This window comes from Rhincodon typus, chromosome 1 (assembly GCF_021869965.1).
Source record: "Rhincodon typus isolate 14 chromosome 1, sRhiTyp1.1, whole genome shotgun sequence".
In the NCBI taxonomy this organism is placed as follows: domain Eukaryota; kingdom Metazoa; phylum Chordata; class Chondrichthyes; order Orectolobiformes; family Rhincodontidae; genus Rhincodon; species Rhincodon typus.
In genome coordinates, this window is record NC_063332.1 from 14,202,255 (window position 1) to 14,224,830 (window position 22,576).

At 41.9% G+C, this 22,576-nt stretch overlaps 1 protein-coding gene across 1 annotated transcript; it reads right to left on the reverse strand.

Moving 5' to 3' along the window:
* Positions 1-103: 103 nt before the first annotated feature.
* Positions 104-16,647, reverse strand: LOC109930547 (fatty acid-binding protein, liver-like). Its single transcript, XM_048601156.1, has 4 exons — positions 16,447-16,647; positions 11,772-11,944; positions 3,406-3,498; positions 104-227 (listed from the first exon to the last, which is right to left on the reverse strand). The coding sequence occupies exons 1-4, from the start codon at positions 16,511-16,513 to the stop codon at positions 174-176; spliced, it is 387 nt and encodes a 128-aa protein (XP_048457113.1). The 5' UTR covers positions 16,514-16,647; the 3' UTR covers positions 104-173.
* Positions 16,648-22,576: the final 5,929 nt, after the last annotated feature.

Sequence of the window (22,576 nt, forward strand, 5' to 3'; positions counted from 1 at the left end):
ATCAAGAGGAAAAGTTTCTTGAAAGTAATTAATATTCATGGCAATAAATATAATTGATAATACCTGTCACAAAAGGGTAATTAAATTCAGACAAGTCATCAGACAGTAGCATAGGTTTTATTTTAATACTATACAATGTGATACAATTTGCTACATAGTGTTCTGCAATGGCCTCAGCTGATCCTCTTGCTGATTCTTTTGTAGACGATATCTCCAACAGTCATGGTCTGAAATGAAAAGATAAAACTGAAGTAATTTCACTTAATCAAGGGAAATTGTATAACTCTGAGACTGATAACAGCTTTGCTGGGTTAATTGCACATTCCTCCATGAGTCAGCAGTTTCAAAGTTCACCTCCACTCCAAAGTAATAATTCATTGCAAAAGGAAGGAAAAATTAATTAATATAGCATCTTTTGTATGACTTTAGGATACCCCAAAGTGTGTTTCAGCCAATGAAGTACATATTTGAAGCATAATCATTGCTGTAATGTTGGTAAACCAGAAGCCAATCGCTCGTAGTAAATTCACCTAAACTACAATGTGATAATGGTTAGTTAATTTGTTTTTGTGATGTGAATTGAGGGATTGATATTGGGAGGCTGATGACTTCAGTCTGTCTGTTCCTCTGTGTTCCAGGTGGATGATAAAGATCTCAAAGTATTGTTTAAAGAAAAACATTAGTTCCTCAGCCAATGTCACCAAAGCCTGAATAATTGGGATGATAAAATGTCGTCTGTTTTATATAATTAATTAATATTATTTTAGAGTTTGGATGACAAATATTAGCATATGGGGACAAATACTCTTGTGAAGAGTTTAAAAAAAATGTCAGTCAGACAGTCCTTCTGAAACAGTGACCTAATCCAATATATATCAAACTGCAGGGACTTTCTGGAATACTAATGTAAATACACCACCACCTGCAAGTTCCCCTCCCAGCCACTCTCCAGCCCGACTTGGAAATATATTGTTGTTCCTTCAGTGTCGCTGAGGCAAAATCCTGGAATTTAATCCCTCAGGGCCACAACACAACACATGGACCACAGCAGTTCAAGAAGGCAGCTCACTACCACTTTCTGAAGGGCATCTAGGATGGGCAATAAATGCTGGTCAGCCAGCAACACCTACATCCCATGAGTATTTAATATAAAATTGTCTTTATTGAGCTAATTTATGAGAGGGAGTATAGACATTGGAGGCCATGAGATTGTTTCTGGTTCATCACAATTATTCATTGATTTTAGCCTAAGAAACGCAGAGGTTAAAAATTAAAGGCCTTTCAGAAGGAGACCTGATTGGGATCACAGCAAATATAGTTTGTCTCCTCAATAGGAATATTGAATAGTTCAAGGAAAACACAGTGACCTCTTTAGAAAGGTTTACTTTGTGCAACTTCCAAATCAGACATCTGTGGGCTATCAGAGGCTGTGAAAGTCTAAGCTCTCAGTTTTGTAACTACTCATGAATGAAGACTTCACAATTTACAGGAGAGATTGGAGGAGCGATTTACTCAAACTTACATATTTGATAGGATCACATATTTGATGTAAAGGTGTAATTTCTCTGGATTTGAATCAATACAAAATGTTGGTGTTGGGAAAAGGATAAAACTTTGTTTTGCTGAGTGATTTAAATGTTTCCGCTCGTGTACTTCATTAAGATAGCTTGGTTTGTTATGTTTTGTTTTCATTTTTTGAGTAATAAACTCTAGTTTTAAAGAAAATCTGTAGCATTGTATGACTATGAGCACAATATTAAGTAAAATAAAAAAAACTATCCAGATATACCCAGATTTCATTCTGGGATCCGACTTGGACAATGTCTGGGATCATAACACTGACCATTTATTAAATTTTTGCTTGTGAGATTATACTGCAAAAATAATTGGTTACTGTAGATGCCACAAGAACCATCCACAACTGAGCTTGATTTCCACCCCTTTTTCTATGACTTTTTACATTGAGCACATAAAGAAGTAGTAACAGGAGTGGGTCATTCAGCCCCTTGAGCCTACTTACCCATTCAATAGGATTATGGCTGATCTAACATTCCTCACATTCACTTCCCTGCTCTTTCCCTGTAACCTTTGCTTCCCCAATTGATAAAGAATTTATCCACCTCGGCCTTAAAAATACATAAGGACTCTGACTGCACAGCTCTCAGTGGCAAGGAGTTCCAGAGACCCACAACCGTCTGAGAAAAAAAAATCTTTCTCATCTTAGAATCATAGAAGTTTACAGTACAGAAGAAGCCATTCAATCCATCATGTCTGTACCAGCTCTCAAAAGAGTTATCCAGCTAGTTCCATTCTCTAGCCCTATCTCAATAGCCCTCTAAATTAATCACTTCCAAATATATGTTCAGTTCTCTTTTGAAACCTTCTATGAAATTCACTCCACCATTCTCCCAGGCAGCACATTCCAAATCCTAACATATCTGAGTAAAGACATTTCTCCTTGTCCCACTCCTACCTCTCTTGCCGGCAATCTTGAAATTGTGACTCCCTAGTTACTGACATACCAACAAGTGAAAACAGAATATCCTCTTTACCCTGTCAAAATTGTTCAGGATTGAGATTTTGCCCTCAACACCCATCTCCAGATCATTTATACAAATCAGAAAAAGTAAGGATCCCAACACTGATCCCACTTTCAAACTTGTCTCCAATCTGAGAAATGCCTACCTATGCTTATATTCTGTTTCTTAACTTTTAGCAAACTTTTAATCCATGCTGCCAAGGACCAGTCAATCCCAAACATTTCTAATTTGCTAACCAACCTGTCATATGGCATCTCAGTCTTAAATTGGCACGCCTTTATTCTGACATCCTCTGGTCTGAGCTTTGTTCTTTCTCTATTATTCTCTATGATTGTGTATCATTCCATTGACTTTGCACAACCTCTGGTCATTGCTGAAATATGTCCCTTGATAAGGAGTGCCAGTAAACTACTCAAACAAATTGGGCTTCTTACCAATACTGCTGCTGATTGCTGTTGGGTGTGAGAGATAAGGAAAGCAAAGATTGTTGGGCAAGAGGCAACATTCAAAACCTGACCATTTTTCTCCCTTGATGAACACATGAAATAAAGAACAAAGACCAGTACAGCTCAGGAACAGGTCCTTTAGTTCACCAAGCCAGCACCAACACATGATGCCTTTCTAAACTAATTACTTTTCACCTCTATGCAGTCTATATCCCTCTATCCCCTGCTTAGTCATATCTCTGTCAAGATGCCACTTAAACGTTGCTATTGAATTTGAAGTTCATATCCTGTTGCCCTGCCACACATCACACAGTCGGTAAAGATGACCAGCACCTTTAAGATGCTCATGGCTAGTTCAGCTAAACAATTCCAAACAGAGAAATACAAGGAACCCCAAAACAGAATTAACATCAACTTACATTTGTTAGTTGGTCTCCAGTGACCTCTGTAACTGAGGTAATGTTTTGTATCTTGGCGACAAGTTTATTTTTCCCATCACGGTTAATTATGGCCTAGGTAATTAAGAAATAAGACATCAAAAATTAGGTTTTGAAATGCATCTAATTCAGTTTTGCCTGACACCAATATAACTTAATATTATAGTCATGGTTCCTCAGTAACCTGAGTTTCCAGTATCCAATCACGTATTTCAATTTTCACTCGTCCAACATCGGGACGTCAACTTTCTAAGTAAAGGTTGTACAATATTGCTACAAGCTTTAGGACGTTTAACCAAAAGACAGATTTGCAACAAGTCTTAAGCATCCTCAGTTTTTGTTAGCCCCATATCTGCCAGAAATTTCTGTCAGATCTGGGCTCATGGGGAAATTGATTTGATTAGCTGACAGGACAGAGAACTACCAACACTGGAGCAAAATGCTGCAAATGCTGGAGATCTGAAATAACAAAACCAGAGTGTGCTGCAGAAACTCTGCAGGGCTGGCAGCAGCTGTGGACGGAGAAATAGCATTAACATTTCAAGTCCAATATGACTGTTCTTCAGAACTGAGGAGTGATGTGGAAATGCTGTAAGTTTTATTCTGTTAAAAAAGGGGAGGAGGAGCAAGTGGAATAAAAGGACACATCAGGGGAAGGTTAACTGGCATTACACATCCAAGGTGTCATGGAGAAAAAGACAAATTTAAGTGTAACTCATCTTTCTTATGCAGGTCACTTCTATCCCAGAAGAGATTCCAGTGATCTAAAATGCAAATCCCTGCCCCCTGCACCAGCTCCTCAGCCACACATTCATCCGCTTCAGCCTCCTATTCCTACTCTCACAATTTGTTTTTAGATTATTCATTGGATGTGGGCATTGCTGGCCAGGGCAGTATTCATTTCCATCCTGAGTTGCCCTTGAGAAGGCTTGAGTTGCTTTCTTGAACTGCTGTAGTCCACGTGCTGTAGGTAGACCCACAACAGCATTAGGGAGAGAATTCCAGGATTTTGACCCACAACACTGAATAAACAGCAATATATTTCCAAGTCAGGATGATGAGTGGCTTGAAGGTGATGTTCCTATGTATCAGCTGTCCTTGTCCTCCTTGATGGAAGTGATTGTGAGATTGGAAGGTTTTGTTGTAAGGATTTTTGATGAAGTTGTGCAGTGCATCTTGTAGATGGTACACAACACTGCTACTATGCATCAGTGGCAGAGAAACTGTCTGCTTGTGGATGTGGTACCAACCAAGCAGGCTGCTTTGTCCTGGATGAGTCAGGCTTCTTGAGTGTAGTTGGAGCTACAGCCAAATTTCACAGTTGGCCTTGGAGAGACCTCATTATTGGAACTACAGCTGGGAGTGTCAGGATTTCACAGCCTGAAGCAGCTAAGTGTTTGTCTTTAAACCTTATAAAACTTATAAATCTTAGTTTTTTTTGTTAATCTATAATAGTGAGTAGGGTGAGGGGAGCTCTGTCTCTTGATTAAATATAAAACATCAGTATTGTTATCTTAGAGCAGTGGTTTTAGAGCAATAAGACTGTGCAATTTTCTGGGTTTGTAGACTGTTAAGGTGCAAAAATGGCTTTAGTAGAATGAAGTACTCTTCTTGTCGGATGTGGGAGATTAGGGAGAATTTCAATATTCCTGATGATTATGTCTGCAGAAGGTGTGTTTGGTTGCGAATCCTATCAGATCGCATGGCTTGGTTGGAGCAGCAGTTCAAGGCGATGAGGAATTTACAGGAACCAGGGGGGTATGATGGATGGCAGTTTCAGGAAGGGAGATAAACCGTAGGTACAGTTGGGAGATCGGTTACCTCCAGGAAAGGTGGGAGGAGTAGGCGCGAAGTGCAGGAGTCTCCTGTGGATATCCCCATCTCAAACAAGTATGCTGTTTTGGATAATATAGGGGATGTTGGACTCTCAGCGGAATATAGCACTGACAGCCAGGTTACTATTACCAAGACCAGCTCTAATGTAATGAGGTAAAGGTCAGGCTCTTAGTGATCAATTGTGATAAGAGCTGTCTAGTCAGGGGCACAGATAGATGTTTCTGCTGCCGACAGCAAGACATCAGAATGGGGTGTTGCCTCCCTGGTGACAGGGTCAAGGATGTCTCAGATAGGCAGCAGAATATTCTTGAAGGGGAGAGGGACCAGCAGGAAGTTGTTGTACACATTAGAACTAACAACATAGGAAGAGAAAAGGACGAGGTTCTGAAAAGACAATACAGGAAATTAGACAGGAAGTTGAAAAGTAGGTACTCAAGGGTAATAATATCAGGATTACTCCTGGTGCCACATGCTAGTGAGAGTAGGAATAAGAGGCTGGAGCAGATGAATGCGTGGTTGAGGAGCTGGTGCAGGGGATGGGGATTTGCATTTTGGATCACTGGAATGTCTTCTGGGATAGAAGTGACCTGCATAAGAAGAATGAGTTAAACTTGAATTGGAAGTGGACCAATATCCTGGCAGGGAGGTTTGCTAGTGCTACTCGAGAGGATTTAAACTAGTAAAAGTGGTGGTGTGTGGGGGTGTGGGTGGTTGTGGTAAGAGAACCCAAAGAGATAGAGAGAAAAAGAGATAAGTCTGAGGCTGGTACAGTTGAGAAGAGGTGCAAATCAAATAGTTGAGTCAGGTAAGAGTAGCACAGAAAACAAGATAAGACTGGTAAATTAAACTGAATTTATTTCAATGCAAGAGGCCTGACAGGTAAGGCAAGTGAACTTAGGGCGTGGTTGGGAACATTGGAATGAGATATCATAGCTGTGACAGAAAAGTAGCAGGACAGGTAGCTTAATGTCCCAGGATATAGATGCTGTAGGAAGAATAGAAAGGGGGCCAAGAGACAATGGGGGATGGCGTTTTTGATTAGGTATAACATTACTGTTGTATTTAAGGAGAATATTCCTGGGAGCATCAGAGATAGTAAGAACTGCCGATGCTGGAGTCAGGGATAACACAGTGTGGAGCTGGAGGAACATAGCAGGCCAGGCAGCATCAGAGGAGCAGGAATGTTGACGTTTCGGGTTGGGACCTTTCCCGAAACGTCAGCTTTCCTGCTCCTCTGTGCTGCTTGGCCTGCTGTGTGTTCTTCCAGCTCCACATTGTGTTATCTTTTATTCCTGGGAGTATGTCCATTTAAGTTATTTAGGTGGAACTGAGAAATAATAAAAAGTTGCTCACTTTATTGGGATTGTACTATAGATCTCGCAATAGTCAGCCGGAAATTGAGAAGCAAATTTATAAGGAGATCTCAGTTATCTGTAAGAATAATAGTGTGATAATGGTCGGGGATTTTAACTTTCTTAACATAGACTGGGAGTACCATTGTGTCAAGGGTTTGGATGGAGAGGAACTTGTTAAGTGTGTACAAGAAAATTTTCTGATTCGGTACCTACTGGAGAAGGTGCAAAATGTGACCTACTCTTGGGAACGAAGGCAGGGCAGGTAACTGAGGTGTCAGTGGGGGAGCTCTTTGGGGGCCAGTGACCATAATTCTATTAGTTTTAAAACAGATATGGAAAAGGATAGACTGGATCTAGAAGTTAAAGTTCTAAACTGAAGTATGGCGAATTTTGACAGTATTAGGCAAGAACTTTCCAAAATCGATTGGGAGAAGCTATTCACAGATAAAAAGATGGTTGGAAAATGGGAGGCCCTCAAAAATGAGATAACGTGAGTCCAGAGACATTATCTTCCTGTTAGTGTGAAGGGCAAGGCTGGTAGGTGTAGGGAATGCTGGATGACTGGAGAATTTGAGGCTCTGGTCAACATAAAGAAAGAGGCATATGGTAGGTATAAACAGCTGGAATCGAGTGAATTCCTCAAGGAGTATGAGGGCAGTAAGAGTATACTCAAGGGGGAAATCAGGAGGGCAAAATGAGGACATGAGATTGCTTTGGCAAGTAGGGTTAAGGAGAATCCAAAGAGGTTCTACGAATATATTAAGGGCAGAAGTGTAACTCGGTAGAGAATGGCGCCCTTGAAGATCAACAAGACTGCCTGTGTGTGGAACCGCAAGAGATGGGGGAGATACTAAACAAGTATTTCCATAGAATCCCTGCAGTATGGAAACAGGTAATTTGGCCAAACGAGTACACACCAACTCTGTGAGGAGCATCCCACCCAACTCGCACCACGCCCTTCACCCCCACCCCCCACCCCCCACGCTGTCCCTGTAAGCCCCATGGTTAATCCACCAAATTTACACATCCCTGGGCACTACGGGAAATTTAGCATGGCCAATCCACCTACCCTTCGCATCTTTGGACTGTGGGAGGAAACCGGAGCACCTGGAGGAAATCCATACAGACAGGGGGAGAATGTGCAAACTCCACACAGACAGCCACCTGAGACTGTTATTGAACTCGGGTCCCTGGTGCTGTGAGGCAACAGTGCTAACCACTGAGTGACCGTGCCACCCTCACACCATGCCATGTCAGTATTTACTGTGGAGAAGGATATTGAAGTTAGAGAAATTGGAAAAATATATTGTGATATCTTGAAAAGTGTCCATATTACAGAGGAGGACGTGCTGGATGTCTTAAAACACATAAAGGAGAACAAATCCCCAGGCCTGATCAGGTATAACTTAGAACTTTGTGGGAAGCAAGGGAAGAGATTGCTGAGCCCTTTGCTGAGATATTTGTATCATCAATAGCCACAGGTGAGGTGCAAGAAGACTGGAGAGTGGCTAATGGGGTGCCATTAATTCAGGAAGGTGTTAAGAAAAAGTGAGGGAACTGTAGACCAGTGAGGCTTATGTGATGGGTAAGTTGTTGGAAGGGATTCTGAGGGGTAGGATTTATGCATATTTGGAAAGGCAAGGACTGATTAGAGATAGTCAACATGGCTTTGTGCAAGGGAAATAGTGCCTCACTAATTTGATTGAGTTTTTTGAAGAAGTGACAATGAAGATTGATAAAGGCACGGTGGTGAATGTTGCCTATATGGACTTCATCAAGGTTTTCGACAAGGTTCTTCATGGTACACTGTTAGCAAGATTAGATCACATGGAATCCAGAGAGAGCTAGCCATTTGGATATAAAATTAACTTGAAGGTAGGAGACAGACGGTGGTAGAGGGTTGTTTTTTGGACTAGAGACCTGTGGCCAGGTGTGTGCCGCAAGGACCATTGTTGGGTCCATTGCTTTTCATCATTTATATTAATGATTTGGATGTGAAAATAGGAGGTATGGTTAGTAAGTTTGCAGATAACACCAAAATTGGTATAGAATATAGAACCGTACAGCACAGTACAGGCCCTTCGGTCCACAATGTTGTGCCGAACTTTTACTCTAATCCTAAGGACTATCTAACCTCCACCCCTACCTTATACTATCATCCATATGCCTATCTAATGGCCACTTAAATGCCCCTGATGAGGCTGACTCCACCACCCTCTCTGGCTATGCATTCCACGCCCCGACCACTCTCTGAGTAAAGAACCTATCTCTGACGTCTCCCCTGTATCTACCTCCACTCACTTTAAAACTATGCCCCCTCATAATAGCTACCTCCACCCTAGGAAAAAGTCTCTGGCTGTCTATTCTATCTATACCTCTGATCATTTTGTACACCTCTATCAAGTCACCTCTCATCCTTCGTCGTTCTCGAGAGAAAAGCCCTAGCTCTCTCAACCTTTCCTCGTAAGAACTTCCCTCCATTCCAGGCAACATCCTGGTAAATCTCCTCTGCACCTTTTCCAACGCTTCCACATCTTTCCTGTAATGAGGCAACCAGAACTGGACACAATACTCCAGATGTGGCCGAACCAGGCTTTTGTATAGCTGGAGCGTAACTTCACAGCTCTTGAACTCAATCCCTCTATTAATGAAAGCTAACACACCATACGCCTTCTTAACAACTCTATTCACCTGCTTTCAGGGAACTGTGGACATGAACCCCAAGACCCCTCTGCTCCTCCATACTGGCAAGAATCTTTCCATTAACCCTGTGTTCTGCTTTCAAGTTTGTCCTTCCAAAATGAATCACCTCACAAATGTTGTGTGTATGTAGTGTATGTAGTATATGTAATGCAAGTGTATGTAGTGGACAGTAAAGAATGTTATCGCAAAGTACAACGGGACCTTGATCAGATGGGTCGATGGGCCAAGGAGTGGCAGGTGGAGTTCAATACAGATAAATATGAGGTGTTGTATTTTGATAAGACAAACCAGGCCAGGGCTTATACACTTAGTGGTAGGGTCCTGGGGAGTGTTGCCAAACAGAGACCTTGGGATGCAGGTTCATAGTTTCTCGAAGGTAGAGTCACAGATAGACAGGATAGTGAAGAAGGTGTTTGGTATGCTTGCCTTTATTGGTCAGTGCATTGAGCATAGCTGTTGGAAGGTCATGTTGCAGCTGTACAGGACATTGTTGAGGCCACTTTTGGAATACTGCAATCAGTTCTGGTCTCCCTGCTATAAGAAAGATGAGGGGTGAACATATAGTGTTTTTATAAAATCATGAGGGGCGTGGATAGGGTGAATAGCAAAGGTCTTTTTTCCCAGGGTAAGGGAGTCCAAAACTAGAAGGCATAGGTTTAAGGTGAGAAGGAAAAGATACAAAAGGGACCTAAGGGGCAAAGTTTTCATGCAGGGTGTGGTGTGTATATGGGAAGGGCTGCCAGAGAAAGTGTTGGAGGCTGGTACAATTGCAACATTTAAAAGGCATCTGGATGTGTACATGAATAGGAAGGGTTTAGAGGGATATGGGCCGAATGCTGGCAAAGGGGACTAGATTAATTTAGGATATCTGGTTGGTATAGATGAGACAGACCGAAGGGTATCTTTCCATGCTGAACAGCTCTGTGACTCTAAGTGTGGAGTATTCCATCACACTTCTGACTTGTGCCTTGTAGATGGTGGACAGGCTTTGGGGAGTCAGGAGGTGAGTTACTTGCCACAGGATTCCTAGCTTCTGACCTGCTCGTGTAACCACTGTGTTTATGTGGCTAGTCCAGTTCAGTTTCATGTCAGTGGGAGCCCCCTGGCTGTTGATAGCTGGTTATTGCAAAGCCACGACATAAATCCAGAGTAGGTTCTAATGACAGAATAAAGATGAGCTCTGGCTGAAAGCAAAACCATGAAAAACATGAAACTGACACTAGGGGAAAGGGGTGGTGTTTATGAAAAAGGATTCCCATCTTGTTGTCTGAAGTTGTGACCTTGATGAAGGTTGTAAAGTGCCTGAACAGAAAGTGAGGTGCTGTTTGTTCAGTTTGCAGTGAGCTTCACTGTAGCTGCAGAGATGTGAGTGTGAGAACAGGGTGGGATATTGAAATGGCAAGTGATCAGAAGCTTAGGATCCTGTAGTTGGACTGAGCATAGCAGTCACTCAGTCTGCATTTGGTTTCCCTCAGAGAAAGAAATTGTGAGCAGCAACTGCAGCAAATAACATGTTATAAAGTAAATAAGCACTGGCTTCTTGCTTATCTGGCCAGCCTTATCAACCTGGTGAGGCACTGCCTCATTCTGGCACATTGCATTTTGGATTTGCTGTGTGTTTTTCACTTTGCAGATGCTTTATATAAATGCCTGCTCACTAGTCAGGCTATTCCATACAGGAACTGGAATTAATGCTTTTCAATCATATAAATCATATAAAAGTTGCAGAATCTCACCCAGTTCATGGAAAAATTGTTACATGGGTCTTGCAGGTTAAACTGACAGTTGGCAAAAGAACTAAAGGCAATACCAGGAAAAGTCATTCTTATCTGTCAAGTGATTAGGACATGGAATGCATTGTCAAGCAGTATAGTGGAGGCCAATTCAACTGGGGCATTTGGACAGGTATGTGGATGTGGACCAGGCAAATGGGACTGGTTTAAATTATGAAAACTGGGCAGCATGGGCAAGTTGGGCCAAAGGGCCTGTTTCCATGCTATAGACCTTAATGACTGCATGACTTAAGAAAAAAAAACTGGAGGGTTACAGAGAAAGAGGGTGGTGGGGAATCTAAATTGCTCTTTTAGAGAATATCCATAGCTCTTAAATGGCTGAAGGGACTCGTGCTGTGCTGAAACCAAGCTGTGATTCTTCCTTATAATTAGAATAGACACAGAAGAAATTGGATGAGCAGTCAGAGTAGAGAGGTTGCAATGTTATGGTGAAAGTGTGAGAGAGTGACACTAAGTGGTTAGCTCTTTCAAAATACTAGCACAGTAACATAGGCTGAGAAACCTCCTTCTTTGCTGTATTTCAATTATCTCAGTTTGAGCCTTTAGTTAAGAATAATAAACATATAAAATTAAGCCACAGAATTGCACAGTCAAATACGGCTAACAGCCTGAAAAATGAGATGAATATATGCCCTTCATAGTTAATGGAGGGAAGGGTTACCTTAACTTTTTCTCCTGTGGGAGATTCTATTTCAGTCTCCTCTCCAATTGTAAACTCATTAACCAGCACTTGACTGCCCGTTGTGACAATGATTTTAAAGTGGTCTCCAGTTTCGACAATTTCTGAAGTACTTTTTCTGTCCTTCCCTTGTTCAATCAAATTGTCTGAGAGTCCTGGAAATTGCACAAGACCAACAGGATTATTGATAGGAACTGACACGTTTGAATAACCAAAGACTTCACAATGGGTGAAATGGAAGTGAATAGAAGAATAGAGAGGGCCTGAAAAATTGTCAAACCAAAGGCAGAATGAGTTCAAGATTTGAATATAGCTTGAGAGATGAGATTGAGAATCTTGTAGACAACTGAAATAAAGCAAGGCTAGCTGCTTCTCCCTTTACCAGAGTGATTCCTGGGATGGTGGGACTGATGTAGGGATAGAGACTAGATCACTTAGAACTATATTGACTGGAGTTCAGAAGAATGGAGGAGGGATCTCAGAAATCTATACAATTCTACAGGATAAGACAGGACAGAGATGTAGGAGGACATTCTTGGTGACCTGGAAGTCCAGAACAAGGAGTCACAGTGCCAGGGTACGGGGTAGGCTATTTAGGGCAGAGATGGGGAGAAATTTCTTCACCTAGAGAGTGGTGAGTTTGTGGAATTCTCTGTCACAGGAAACTGTTGATGCCAAAACATTGAAGACTTTCAAGAAAGATGAAGGGCTAAAAGGATCAAAAGATATGGAGAGGAATCAAGCATTAAGGTCCCCTTCCAGGGCTTGAACTCATAAGGTAAATGAATCAAATGGAAAAATGAAAAATGAAAAATGAGTAATGTGATACAAGAATTTCAGTGCCAGTGTGATGCAAGGAAGGTCGGCCAAGTATCCCAAAGATTGTTAGATCATATTTATTTGGTTGTTTGCACCAAGCAAGGTACTGACCTTACCCAAACAACTCATACTTGTAAAACTTACAACATAGTGTCCAACATAAAATGTGATTCTGCAATTGGTCAACATTTATTGGATATTCCAGAGTGTGCAGATAATTACATGGTCAAAAATTTAGGAGTATCAATCAGGCTCACAACGTGACACACTTGCACATTTTTTAAATTCATTCATAGGATGAGGGCATTGCGGGCTAGGCCAGCATTTATTGTCCATCTGAAAAAGCAGTTAATAATCAAACACATTACAATGGGTCAGGAGTCACAAGTAGGCCAAACCAGGTAAGGATGGCAGTTTTCTTCCTGGAAGGACATTAGTCAAACATACTGGAAGCAACATATATTAGTAGACAGGGCCCTAATTTTTGCAGACAGAGAGAACATACCTGTTTCAAGTCAACAAAGTAGATGACAGCCATTAGCTTGTCCATTTCACAGGTCAATTGCTTGACAAAAAAAAGTCAAATTGCCTGGTTTAAAATTTAAACTTGAGCTGTTAATTGTCATTCGGCATTAATGACTGCATTCTCCATGGCAATACCTCTGCCAATCAGAGTCCACTTGACAACCACTTATCATTCCCTCTCATGCAATACAGATGTTGGTTCTCATTTTGAATTTGTATTCTTGTGAAATATCCTGATGAGAATAAGATGAACAGCTTTGCTCACCAATATTCAAGTACTGTGCTGCCGAAAGAGTATAATTAATTTATTTAGGACTTCTGAAAATTGATTCTTTATTTTTGGTCGCTTGTTAATTAAATTTTAACATCAGCTTTATAGTGGGCATTATGGCAGTCATAATATTACAACATATGTCAATCTCTGAAAGATCACAGTGTTTACTTACTCATGTTATTTACAATCAATGAAGCACTTTCAAAGGATAGTCAACTGTCAGATGTGGCTCTGTGACCTCTGAGCCGCAGGGTTTCTCCAGAGCTGGAGTACAAGGATTAAGGTTCACATACCAGAAGCATACTGAGGGAGCGCTGCACAGTCAGAGTTCTGCCTTTTGACAAGACTTTAAGCCAAGGCCCCATTTAGTTGCTTGGAGGAATGTGAAAGATCCCATGGCACCATTTGGAAGCAGTGCACTACAAGGGGAAACATTCTTTCTACGTCTACTTTATCACTCCCCTTTAGCAACTCATACACCTCAATTAGATCTCCTTTTATTCACAGAATCATAGATTCCCTACAGTGTGGAAGCAGGCCATTTGGCCCATTGAGTCCACACAAACCCTCTGAAGAGCATCCCACCAGAACCCAACCCCCTACTGTTTCTCTGCATTTCCCGTGGCTAGTCCACCTAGCCAGCACATCCTTGGACACTATGGGCGATTTAGCATGGTCAATCCACCTAACCTGTGGGATCTTTGGATCTTTGGACTGTGAGAGGAAACTGGAGTATCCAGAGGAAACCCACACAGACACAGGGAGAATGTGCAAACTCAACAGTCCTCCGAGAGTGGAATCAAATCAGTGGGTCCCTGGCGCTGTGAGGCAGCAGTGCTAACCACAGTGTCATCCAAAACACTTGAGAATACAGGCCTAAAGTGTTCAATCTTTCTTCATAAGACAAATTACTCATCTAGGGAATCTATCAGGTGAGCCTCCTCTGAACTGCCTTCAATGCAACTACATCCCTCCTCAACTAAGAGACAAAATTGTATTGAGTACTCCAGGTGTGGTCTCACTATTGCCTTGTACAGTTGCAGCAACACTTTCTTACTTTTATAGTGATAAACGTCAAAATTCCATTTTCTTTCCTTAGTAACTGCTGTACCTGCATATTAATTTTCTGTGATTCATGCACCACCCTTCAAAGTACATCAGATGGTACAGCATTATGAGCTATCTGGTAGTTGTGCAAATCACTATATGAAATGTTTCAGTCATGTAATGCACTCCCCGGAAGGCAGACAGGACCTTGGATTGATGAAAGAGTGTCTCAGATCATGCAGCATTCCTTCATCACGGCACTAGAGTGTCCTTTTTTGGTGCTGGACTTGAACCAATAACCTTAACTCAGTGGTGGCACGGTTACAGAATGATCAAAGACTGGTACCTAAACTGAAGGCAACACTTTGATTCCATTCAATTTTAGCTGCTATGTCGTAACCCAATAGGCATCAAATTAGGTCCGGTTGAGGGAGAGCCGCCGTAATGGAGAATATTTTGATCTAATGTCTCCTCCTAGGTTTCAATCATGTGTCTCAGATTAGACCTCCCAAAGTGCCACTTTTTGTTTTAAAGCAATCGCCTTCTTTCACTTTGGAAATTGATCAATTGGTTAGCAAGCCTTGATATTTCACTATTTGCTCAAAAGGAATAGAAGGTAGAGGTAGAAGGATACAGGCTTGAGGTTTCTAAACACAATATTGAAATAAATAGGTGACTGTTGGTTACTGTATTTAAACGCATTGCATTTGTAGCTACAGTGACAGATTGACAGAATATGATGAAAATAATCATTTCAGTTCAGTAGCTGAATTGCTAATTTAATAGTGCAGGAGATGCAATTTTTCAGCTAGTTAGAATGTTTCCTAAGTTTATCTGAACATATGCTAGACCGACAACGAGTGGAGAATGGAATGGCTGTACATTAAGCTGTGAGAAAATGCCTTTAACTGCCTCTAACTGTATTTGTTAATGGTCAGAACTGTTTAAAGTGGATAGAGTCATAGAGGTTCACAACATGAAAACAGGATCTTCCCCGGATCCGAAACGTTAACCCTGATTTTTTACTTCACAAATGCTGCCAGACCTGCTGAGCTTTTCCAGCAACTTTGTTTTTGATCTTCGACCCAACTTGTCTGTGCTGCCCAGTTTTCACAATTAAACTAGTCCCATTTGCCCGCATTTGGTCCATATCCGATCCATGTACCTGTCCAAATTTTTCTTAAATGACAAAATTGTACTTGCCTCCACGACTACCTCTGGCAGCCTGTTCCAGACACTCATCATCCTCTGTGTGAAAAAATTGCCCCTCTGGACCCTTTTATATCTCTTCCCTCTCAACTTAAACCTATGCTGTCTAGTCTTAGACTCCCCTACTATGGGGAAAAGCTGTCGACCACCTACCTTATCTATGCCTCTCATGACTTTATAGACCTCTGTAAGGTCGCCCCCTCAGTCTCCTACAGGGAAAAATGTCCCAGCCTATCCAGCCTCTCCTTATTCCTCCTTACAGCTATAAAGCAACACCAGGTACTTTTTTGGTAAGCTAGTTGTTTGATATCTAAGAAAGCTCATTTCTAGAATCCCTGAAAATGTGGTACTGACTCATCAACACAAGGGTTGTGCTTGTGAGTTGTCTGATATGGAGCTGCTGGGATCAATCTTGGGTCTTATGTGGCATTATTACAGTTGACACAGAATTCCCTGCCTGCTCCACATCGCTCCTGATGTTTTCTCTGCCATCGATCACAAATTCAGAGAGAAGGCAAATAGACTGGCCAGTCACAGCCATCACACAAGATCAGGAGCTACCTCACTCTCTCTGTATAGGAAACCAGTTTTAACTCAAACATTTTGCTATCAGTTGAAACAGTCAAGTCTCAGCCTTTACAGTACGAGCAACTGAAGCTGGTTATTTAACTTTTGGCTTGCCTAATGAACACATTTACATTGACCTCAGAGGCTATGTTAATACCTTAGAATTTTATGCCATGATTTGAAACACACAAGCAGACTGAAAGTCTTGACACTCACCAATAGCTTTCATAAATGGTGCAAAATTGACCTGGCTGTGTAGTTCATAATGTCCATTGAAGGCCATTGTGAGGAAATTCTCTCTGCATAACCCAACAAGATGAGAAAGCCTTTCTCCACTCTGCTGCCTTGCTTTATAGGGATTTCTTCATCTGGAGAGGATAAAGGTGTGAATCTTTATGGTGATTTTGAATCATTAACTCACTTACACAATGTGAGTGACTCAGCCCTGATGTGGCAAGAGATATTGTAGCCATTAACATCATTACGTCAATTTTCCCCAATCTTTTCACTTTGAGTGTGTTGATTCATGGTGCCAATAAGTGCCAGTTTGGCCCAGGATTTACTACTGCCTCAAAACATTACGCCCCTGAGTTTGCAACAAGCAATATTCCACTCTGTGTTTCCAGCTTTGCACTCGGTCATTTTCTGGGAAATGGTTTACACAGAATTCTACTGATGACACAATAATGAAGCCATTAATCACACTTATTTCACATCATCTTTATCTATTTTGTATTTGTCTCCTCTCACTTCTCCTTTTCCCGTAATATCAACATAACCTAATCTTTCTCCAATGCATCTAGCTTCAGCTTAGATGCATTTATTCTATATTCACCTCAATCACTCAGTGCAAATAGTTACTCCCACATTTTCACTCCTCCCTGCAAGAAAGCTACCGGATTTATTAACAAAGACTTTATATTTTTGACTACAAGCATCAGACTCCACTGGCCCGACCATCTCCCTGTCTTCCAGCTGTATGTATTGGCAATGGCGAATGAGGCTTTCATCGTGACCATAAATTGGCCACAGAAAAGATTCAATAGGCTCAAGACCGAGGCAGGCTGACTAGCCCACTTCCTGCACACTGTCATATGAGGCACAGGCTCATTCAGAATGAAATCCTCGATTGGGATTATTAACCTGGGCCAATCAGGGAGCCCTGGCTGGCAGATATAAACTGGGAATTCAGACAATCTCCTCATTCTTGGGACTGGCTCTGAGCTGGCCGGTCAGAGCCCATGTATGGCGCACATGTACATAAAGGGTGACTTGGTGATGGGATACCAGCCTCTGTGCAGTTATTTCAGTAACTTGAGGGCAGTGTTGCAAAACTTGCAGATGACACAAAGAAAGGTGGAAGGATAGGTAGTGCTGAGGAGGCACACAGGTTGCAGAAGAACTTGGACAGGCTAGGAGATTGGGCAAAGAAGTGGCAGATGGAATACAATGTGGGAAAGTATGAGCTTATACACTTTGGTATGAAGAATAGCGCATATTCTGTTTTCTAAATGGGGAAAGGTTTGGAAATCTCATGCCCCAAGGGAATTGGGAGTCCCAGTTCAGGATTCTCTTAAGGTTAACATGCAGTTTAGTTGGCAGTTAGGAGGCAAATGAAATGTTGGCATTCTTTTCAAGAGGACTAGAATACCAGAACAGAGATGTATGGTTGAGGCTATAAAAAGCTGTGGAACTTTATGAGCAGTTTTGGGCCCTTTACCTAAGGAAGCATGTGCTGTCATTGGAAGGGGTCCAGAGGAGGTTTACAAGAATGATCTCAGGAATGAAAGACTTCTCATATGAGGAGCATTTGAGGACTCTGTGTCTGTACTCGATAGAGTTGAGAACGATGAGGGGGGCATCTCACTGAAACCTACCAAATAATGAGAGGCCTGGATAGAGTGAACGTGGAGAAGATGTTTCCACTCTTAGGAGACTAGGTCCCGAGGGTGCAGCCTCAGCGAAGGGATAAGCCTTTAGCACTGAGATCAGGAGGAATTTCTTCAGGCAGAGGGTGGTGAATCTGTGGAACTCATTGCTACAGAATACAGTGGAGGCCATGACAATGAGTTTATTTAAGACAGAGATAGATGTCTTCTTGATTAGTAAGGGAATCAAGGGTTATGGGGAGAAGACAGGTTGAGAAACATGGCAGCCATAATTGAATGGTGGAGCTGAATGGGTATAATCCTGCTCCAATATCTTATCGTCCTATGGTCATTTAAAATTGTGGAAAGTTTTAGAGTTTGAATCATAGTTTAAAAAGTTGATTTTTTCCCCCCCTGACTGAATAAATCAATGCCAAATCCTACACATACTTAGTTGTAACACTGAAGTTCTTCTAAGTATTAATGTTTATTCTTTCTTCATCTAAGCCTTCTGATCTGAGGAGTAGTTTCAACTTTTGTTCAACTTACAGCTTTAATGTCCTTTAGGGAAGGAAATCAGCCATCCTTACCTGGTCTGGACTGCACGTGACTCCAGACCCACAGTGACATCATTGACTGTTAACTGCCCTCTGGTTGATTAGGGTTGGGCAGGATATGCTGATCTAGCCAACGATGACAACACCCTACGAATAAATATGAAATATCTTGACAAGTGCTACGTCTTTGGTCAGCCAGTGATACCTAAGAATAACCTCAGCGATATGGTGAAATGGAACAATAGCTGGTAATCTGACCACCCTGGAAGATGATCAACAGCAGCTCTATTCAAATAGAAGCTGGGAGGGAGTTTCATTAATATCCACTGACACAAGAATGAACACACATCTTATACTGGATTTCAAGGAATTCTCCTCCTTAATTTATTATACTTTGAAGGCTGGGATAGACAGGTTTTTAATCAGTAAAGGAATCGTCGATTTTGGGGAAAGGGCAGGAAAGTGTCTTTGAGGATTATTAGATCAGAATGATCTCATTGACTGGTGGAACAGACTCAATGGGCTGAATGGCCTACTTCTGTTCTTATGCCTTGTGTCATCTTATGGCTTTCCAGTGTTAAAATGCGATTGAATGCTTTAATCATTTGTACAGCCTTTAAGTGGTCATGAATCATACTGGGAAGGATGCCGACTGTAAACATGCCCTTTTGTAATTGATTAATGAATTTCATATTGGTTTTCTTCAACGTAAGATTAGATAACCTTCATCGGGCTTGAATTAATTGTCAATCAAATTGAAATGTTGATACAGTAAGTACATACATGGTAATAAACACCTAGAATTTCAAAATTATCGTCCTTGTTTGCTGAATAGACTGGAACATGCATTAAATAATTGGAGTTTTCTGCTTGCATAAGCTTCATCCAGGTCGGGGAAGTTTACCTTCCTCAGCTCTGCCATTTCTCCTGCTCATTACAAGATCACAAGGTTTTAGAGTATAAATTAGACCTCCAGACTGAAGAACCTCCTCAAAGGTCTCTTCCTGGGCTTGGTCAATGTAACCATTGGTACAATGTTCACATAACAGAATCCTGCAACCTTCCCACCACTATCAGAATTAAGTTTTGGTAGGGAAGTCCGATGCCTAAACCTTTCCACACTGCCATAATGCAACAATAATTAGGCAGGAACTGGAGAGTGTTGATTGGAGGCAGTTGTATGAGGGTAAATCCACATTGGACATGTGGGAGTATTTCAAACGGCAGTAAATTTAGTTCAGAAGTGGCATGGTTGCTGTGAAAATGAAGGATGGATATGGCAAGTTACGTGAACCTTGGAAGACCAGGAATGTTATGACCTTGGTCAAAAAGAAAAAGGAAGCATACATAAGGTCGAATTGACAAAGCCCTTGAAGTCTATATTAGAAATAGTCAGCATGGCTTCGTGAGGGGCAGTTCATGCCTCACAAGCCTTATTGAATTGATAGAATCTCTACAGTATGGAAACAGGCCCTTCGGCCCAACAAGTCCACAGCAACCCAACCCCCTATAACCCACCTATCCCTGAACACTACGGGCAATTCAGCATGGCCCATCCACCTAGCCTGCACATCTTTGGACAGTGGGAGGAAACCGGAGCACCCAGAGGAAACACACGCAGACGTGGGCGAATATGCAAACTCCACACAGACAGTCACCTGGCAGTGGAATTGAACCCAGGTCCGTGGTGCTGTGAGGCAGCAGTGCTAACCACTGAGCCACGGTGCCACCATGAATTCTTTGAGGATGTGACAAAACACATTGATGAAGGCAGAGCAGTGGATGTGGTGTGTATATGGATTTTAGCAAGGCATTTGATAAGGTTCCCCATGATAGGCTCATTCAGAAAGTAAGGAGGCATGGGATTCAAGGAAATTTGGCTGTCTGGATGCAAAACTGGCTGTCCAATAGAAGACAGAGGGTGGTAGTAGATGGAAAGTATTCAGCCTAGAGCTTGGTGACCAGTGGTGTTCCATAGGGATCTGTTCTGGGATCTTTGTTCTTTGTGATCTTTATAAATGACTTGGATGAGGAAGTGGAAGGGTGGGTTAGTAAGTTTGCTGATGGCACAAAGGTTGGCGGAGTTGTCGATAGCATGGAGGACTGTTGTAGGTTGCAACGGGACATTGACAGGATGCAGAGCTGGGCAAAGAAGTGGCAGATATAATTCAACCCAGAAAAGTGTGAAGTGATTCATTTTGGAAGGTTGAATTTGAATGCAGAATACAGGGTTAACGGCAGGATTCTCAGCAATGTGGAGGAAAAGAGGGATCCTGGGGTCCACGTCCATAGATCCCTCAAAGTTGCTACCCAAGTTGATAGGGTTGTAAAGAAGGCGTATGGTGTGTTGGCTTTCATTGGCAGGGGAATTGAGGTTAAGAGCCACGAGGTTATGCTGCAGCTCTATGAAACCTGATTAGACCACACTTGGAATATTGTGTTCAGTTCTGGTAGCCTCATTATAGGAAGGATGTGGAAGCTTTAGAGAGGGTGCAGAGGAGATTTATCAGCATGCTGCCTGGAATGGAGGGCAGGTCTTATGACGAAAGGTTGAAGGAGCTAGGGCTTTTCTCATTGGAGCGAAGAAGGATGAGAGATGACTTGATAGAGGTGTACAAGATGATGAAAGGCATAGATAGAGTGGATAACCAGAAACTTTTTCCCAGGGCAGAAATGACTATTACGAGGGGACATAATTTTAAGGTGATTGGAGGTAGGTATAGGGGAGATGTCAGAGGTAGGTTCTTTACACAGAGAGTGGTGGGTGCATGGAATGCACTGCTGGCGGTGGTAATGGACTCAGATACATTAGAGACATTTAAGCAACTCTTGGAGAGGCACTTGGATGATAGTATAATGTAGGGTATGCAGGGTAGTTTGATCTGAGTAGGATAATAGGTTGGCACAGCATTGTGGGCTGAAGGGCCTGTACTGTGTTGTACTGTTCTATGTTCTATGTTAAGTATATAAGGAAATTGAAAAGAACTTAAAAAAGGAATTACAAGGGCTAAAAGGGGTCATAAAAGTCGTTAGCAAACAGGATTAAGGAGAATCCCACAGCTTCTCATTCATATATAAAAAACAAAAGGGTAGCCAGGGAAAGGGTTGGCCCATTCAAGGACAAAGGAGGGAATCTGTGTGGATCCAGAAGAGGTAGGTGAGTTCCTAAACAAATACTTTGTGTCTGTATTCACCAAAGAGAAAGAATTGGTGGAGGATGATCTCAGGGAAGGGAGCATCAAATTTCTAAGCCAAGTTGCTATTAAAAACGAAGAGGTGTTGTGCAATATAAAAGTATTAAGATGTCAGGGGTGAGTCCTGATGGGATCTATCTCAGAATGTTGAAGGAGGCAAGAGAACAAATGCTGAAGCATTGACAGACATCTTTGTATCCTTTTTGGCCACAGGTGAGTCCCAGAGGACTGGGGAATAGCTAATGTTGTCCCACTGTTTAAAAAGTGTAACAGGGATAATCCAGGAATTTACAGGCCTGTGAGCCTCATGTCAGTGGTAGGGAGATTATTGGAAAAGATTCTCAGGGACAAGATCTATATGCTTTTAGAAGCAAATGGACTGATTAGCAATAAACAGCATGATTTTATGCTGGTTAGGTCATGTCTCACTAACTTGATCGAGTTTTTTGAGGAAGTGACAAAGATGATTGATGAGGGAAAAATGGTTGATGTTGTCTACATGGACTTCAATAAAGCCTTTGACAAGGTCCTTCATGGCAGACTGGTACAAAAGGTGAAGTCACATAGTATCGGGTTGAGAGGAGATAGTAGGAACTGCAGATGCTGGAGAATCTGAGCTAACAAGGTGTAGAGCTGGATGAACACAGCAGGTCAAGCAACATCAGAGGAGCAGGAAGGCTGATGTTTCGGGCCTAGACCCCTCTTCAGAAAAATTTTCATTTTTCTG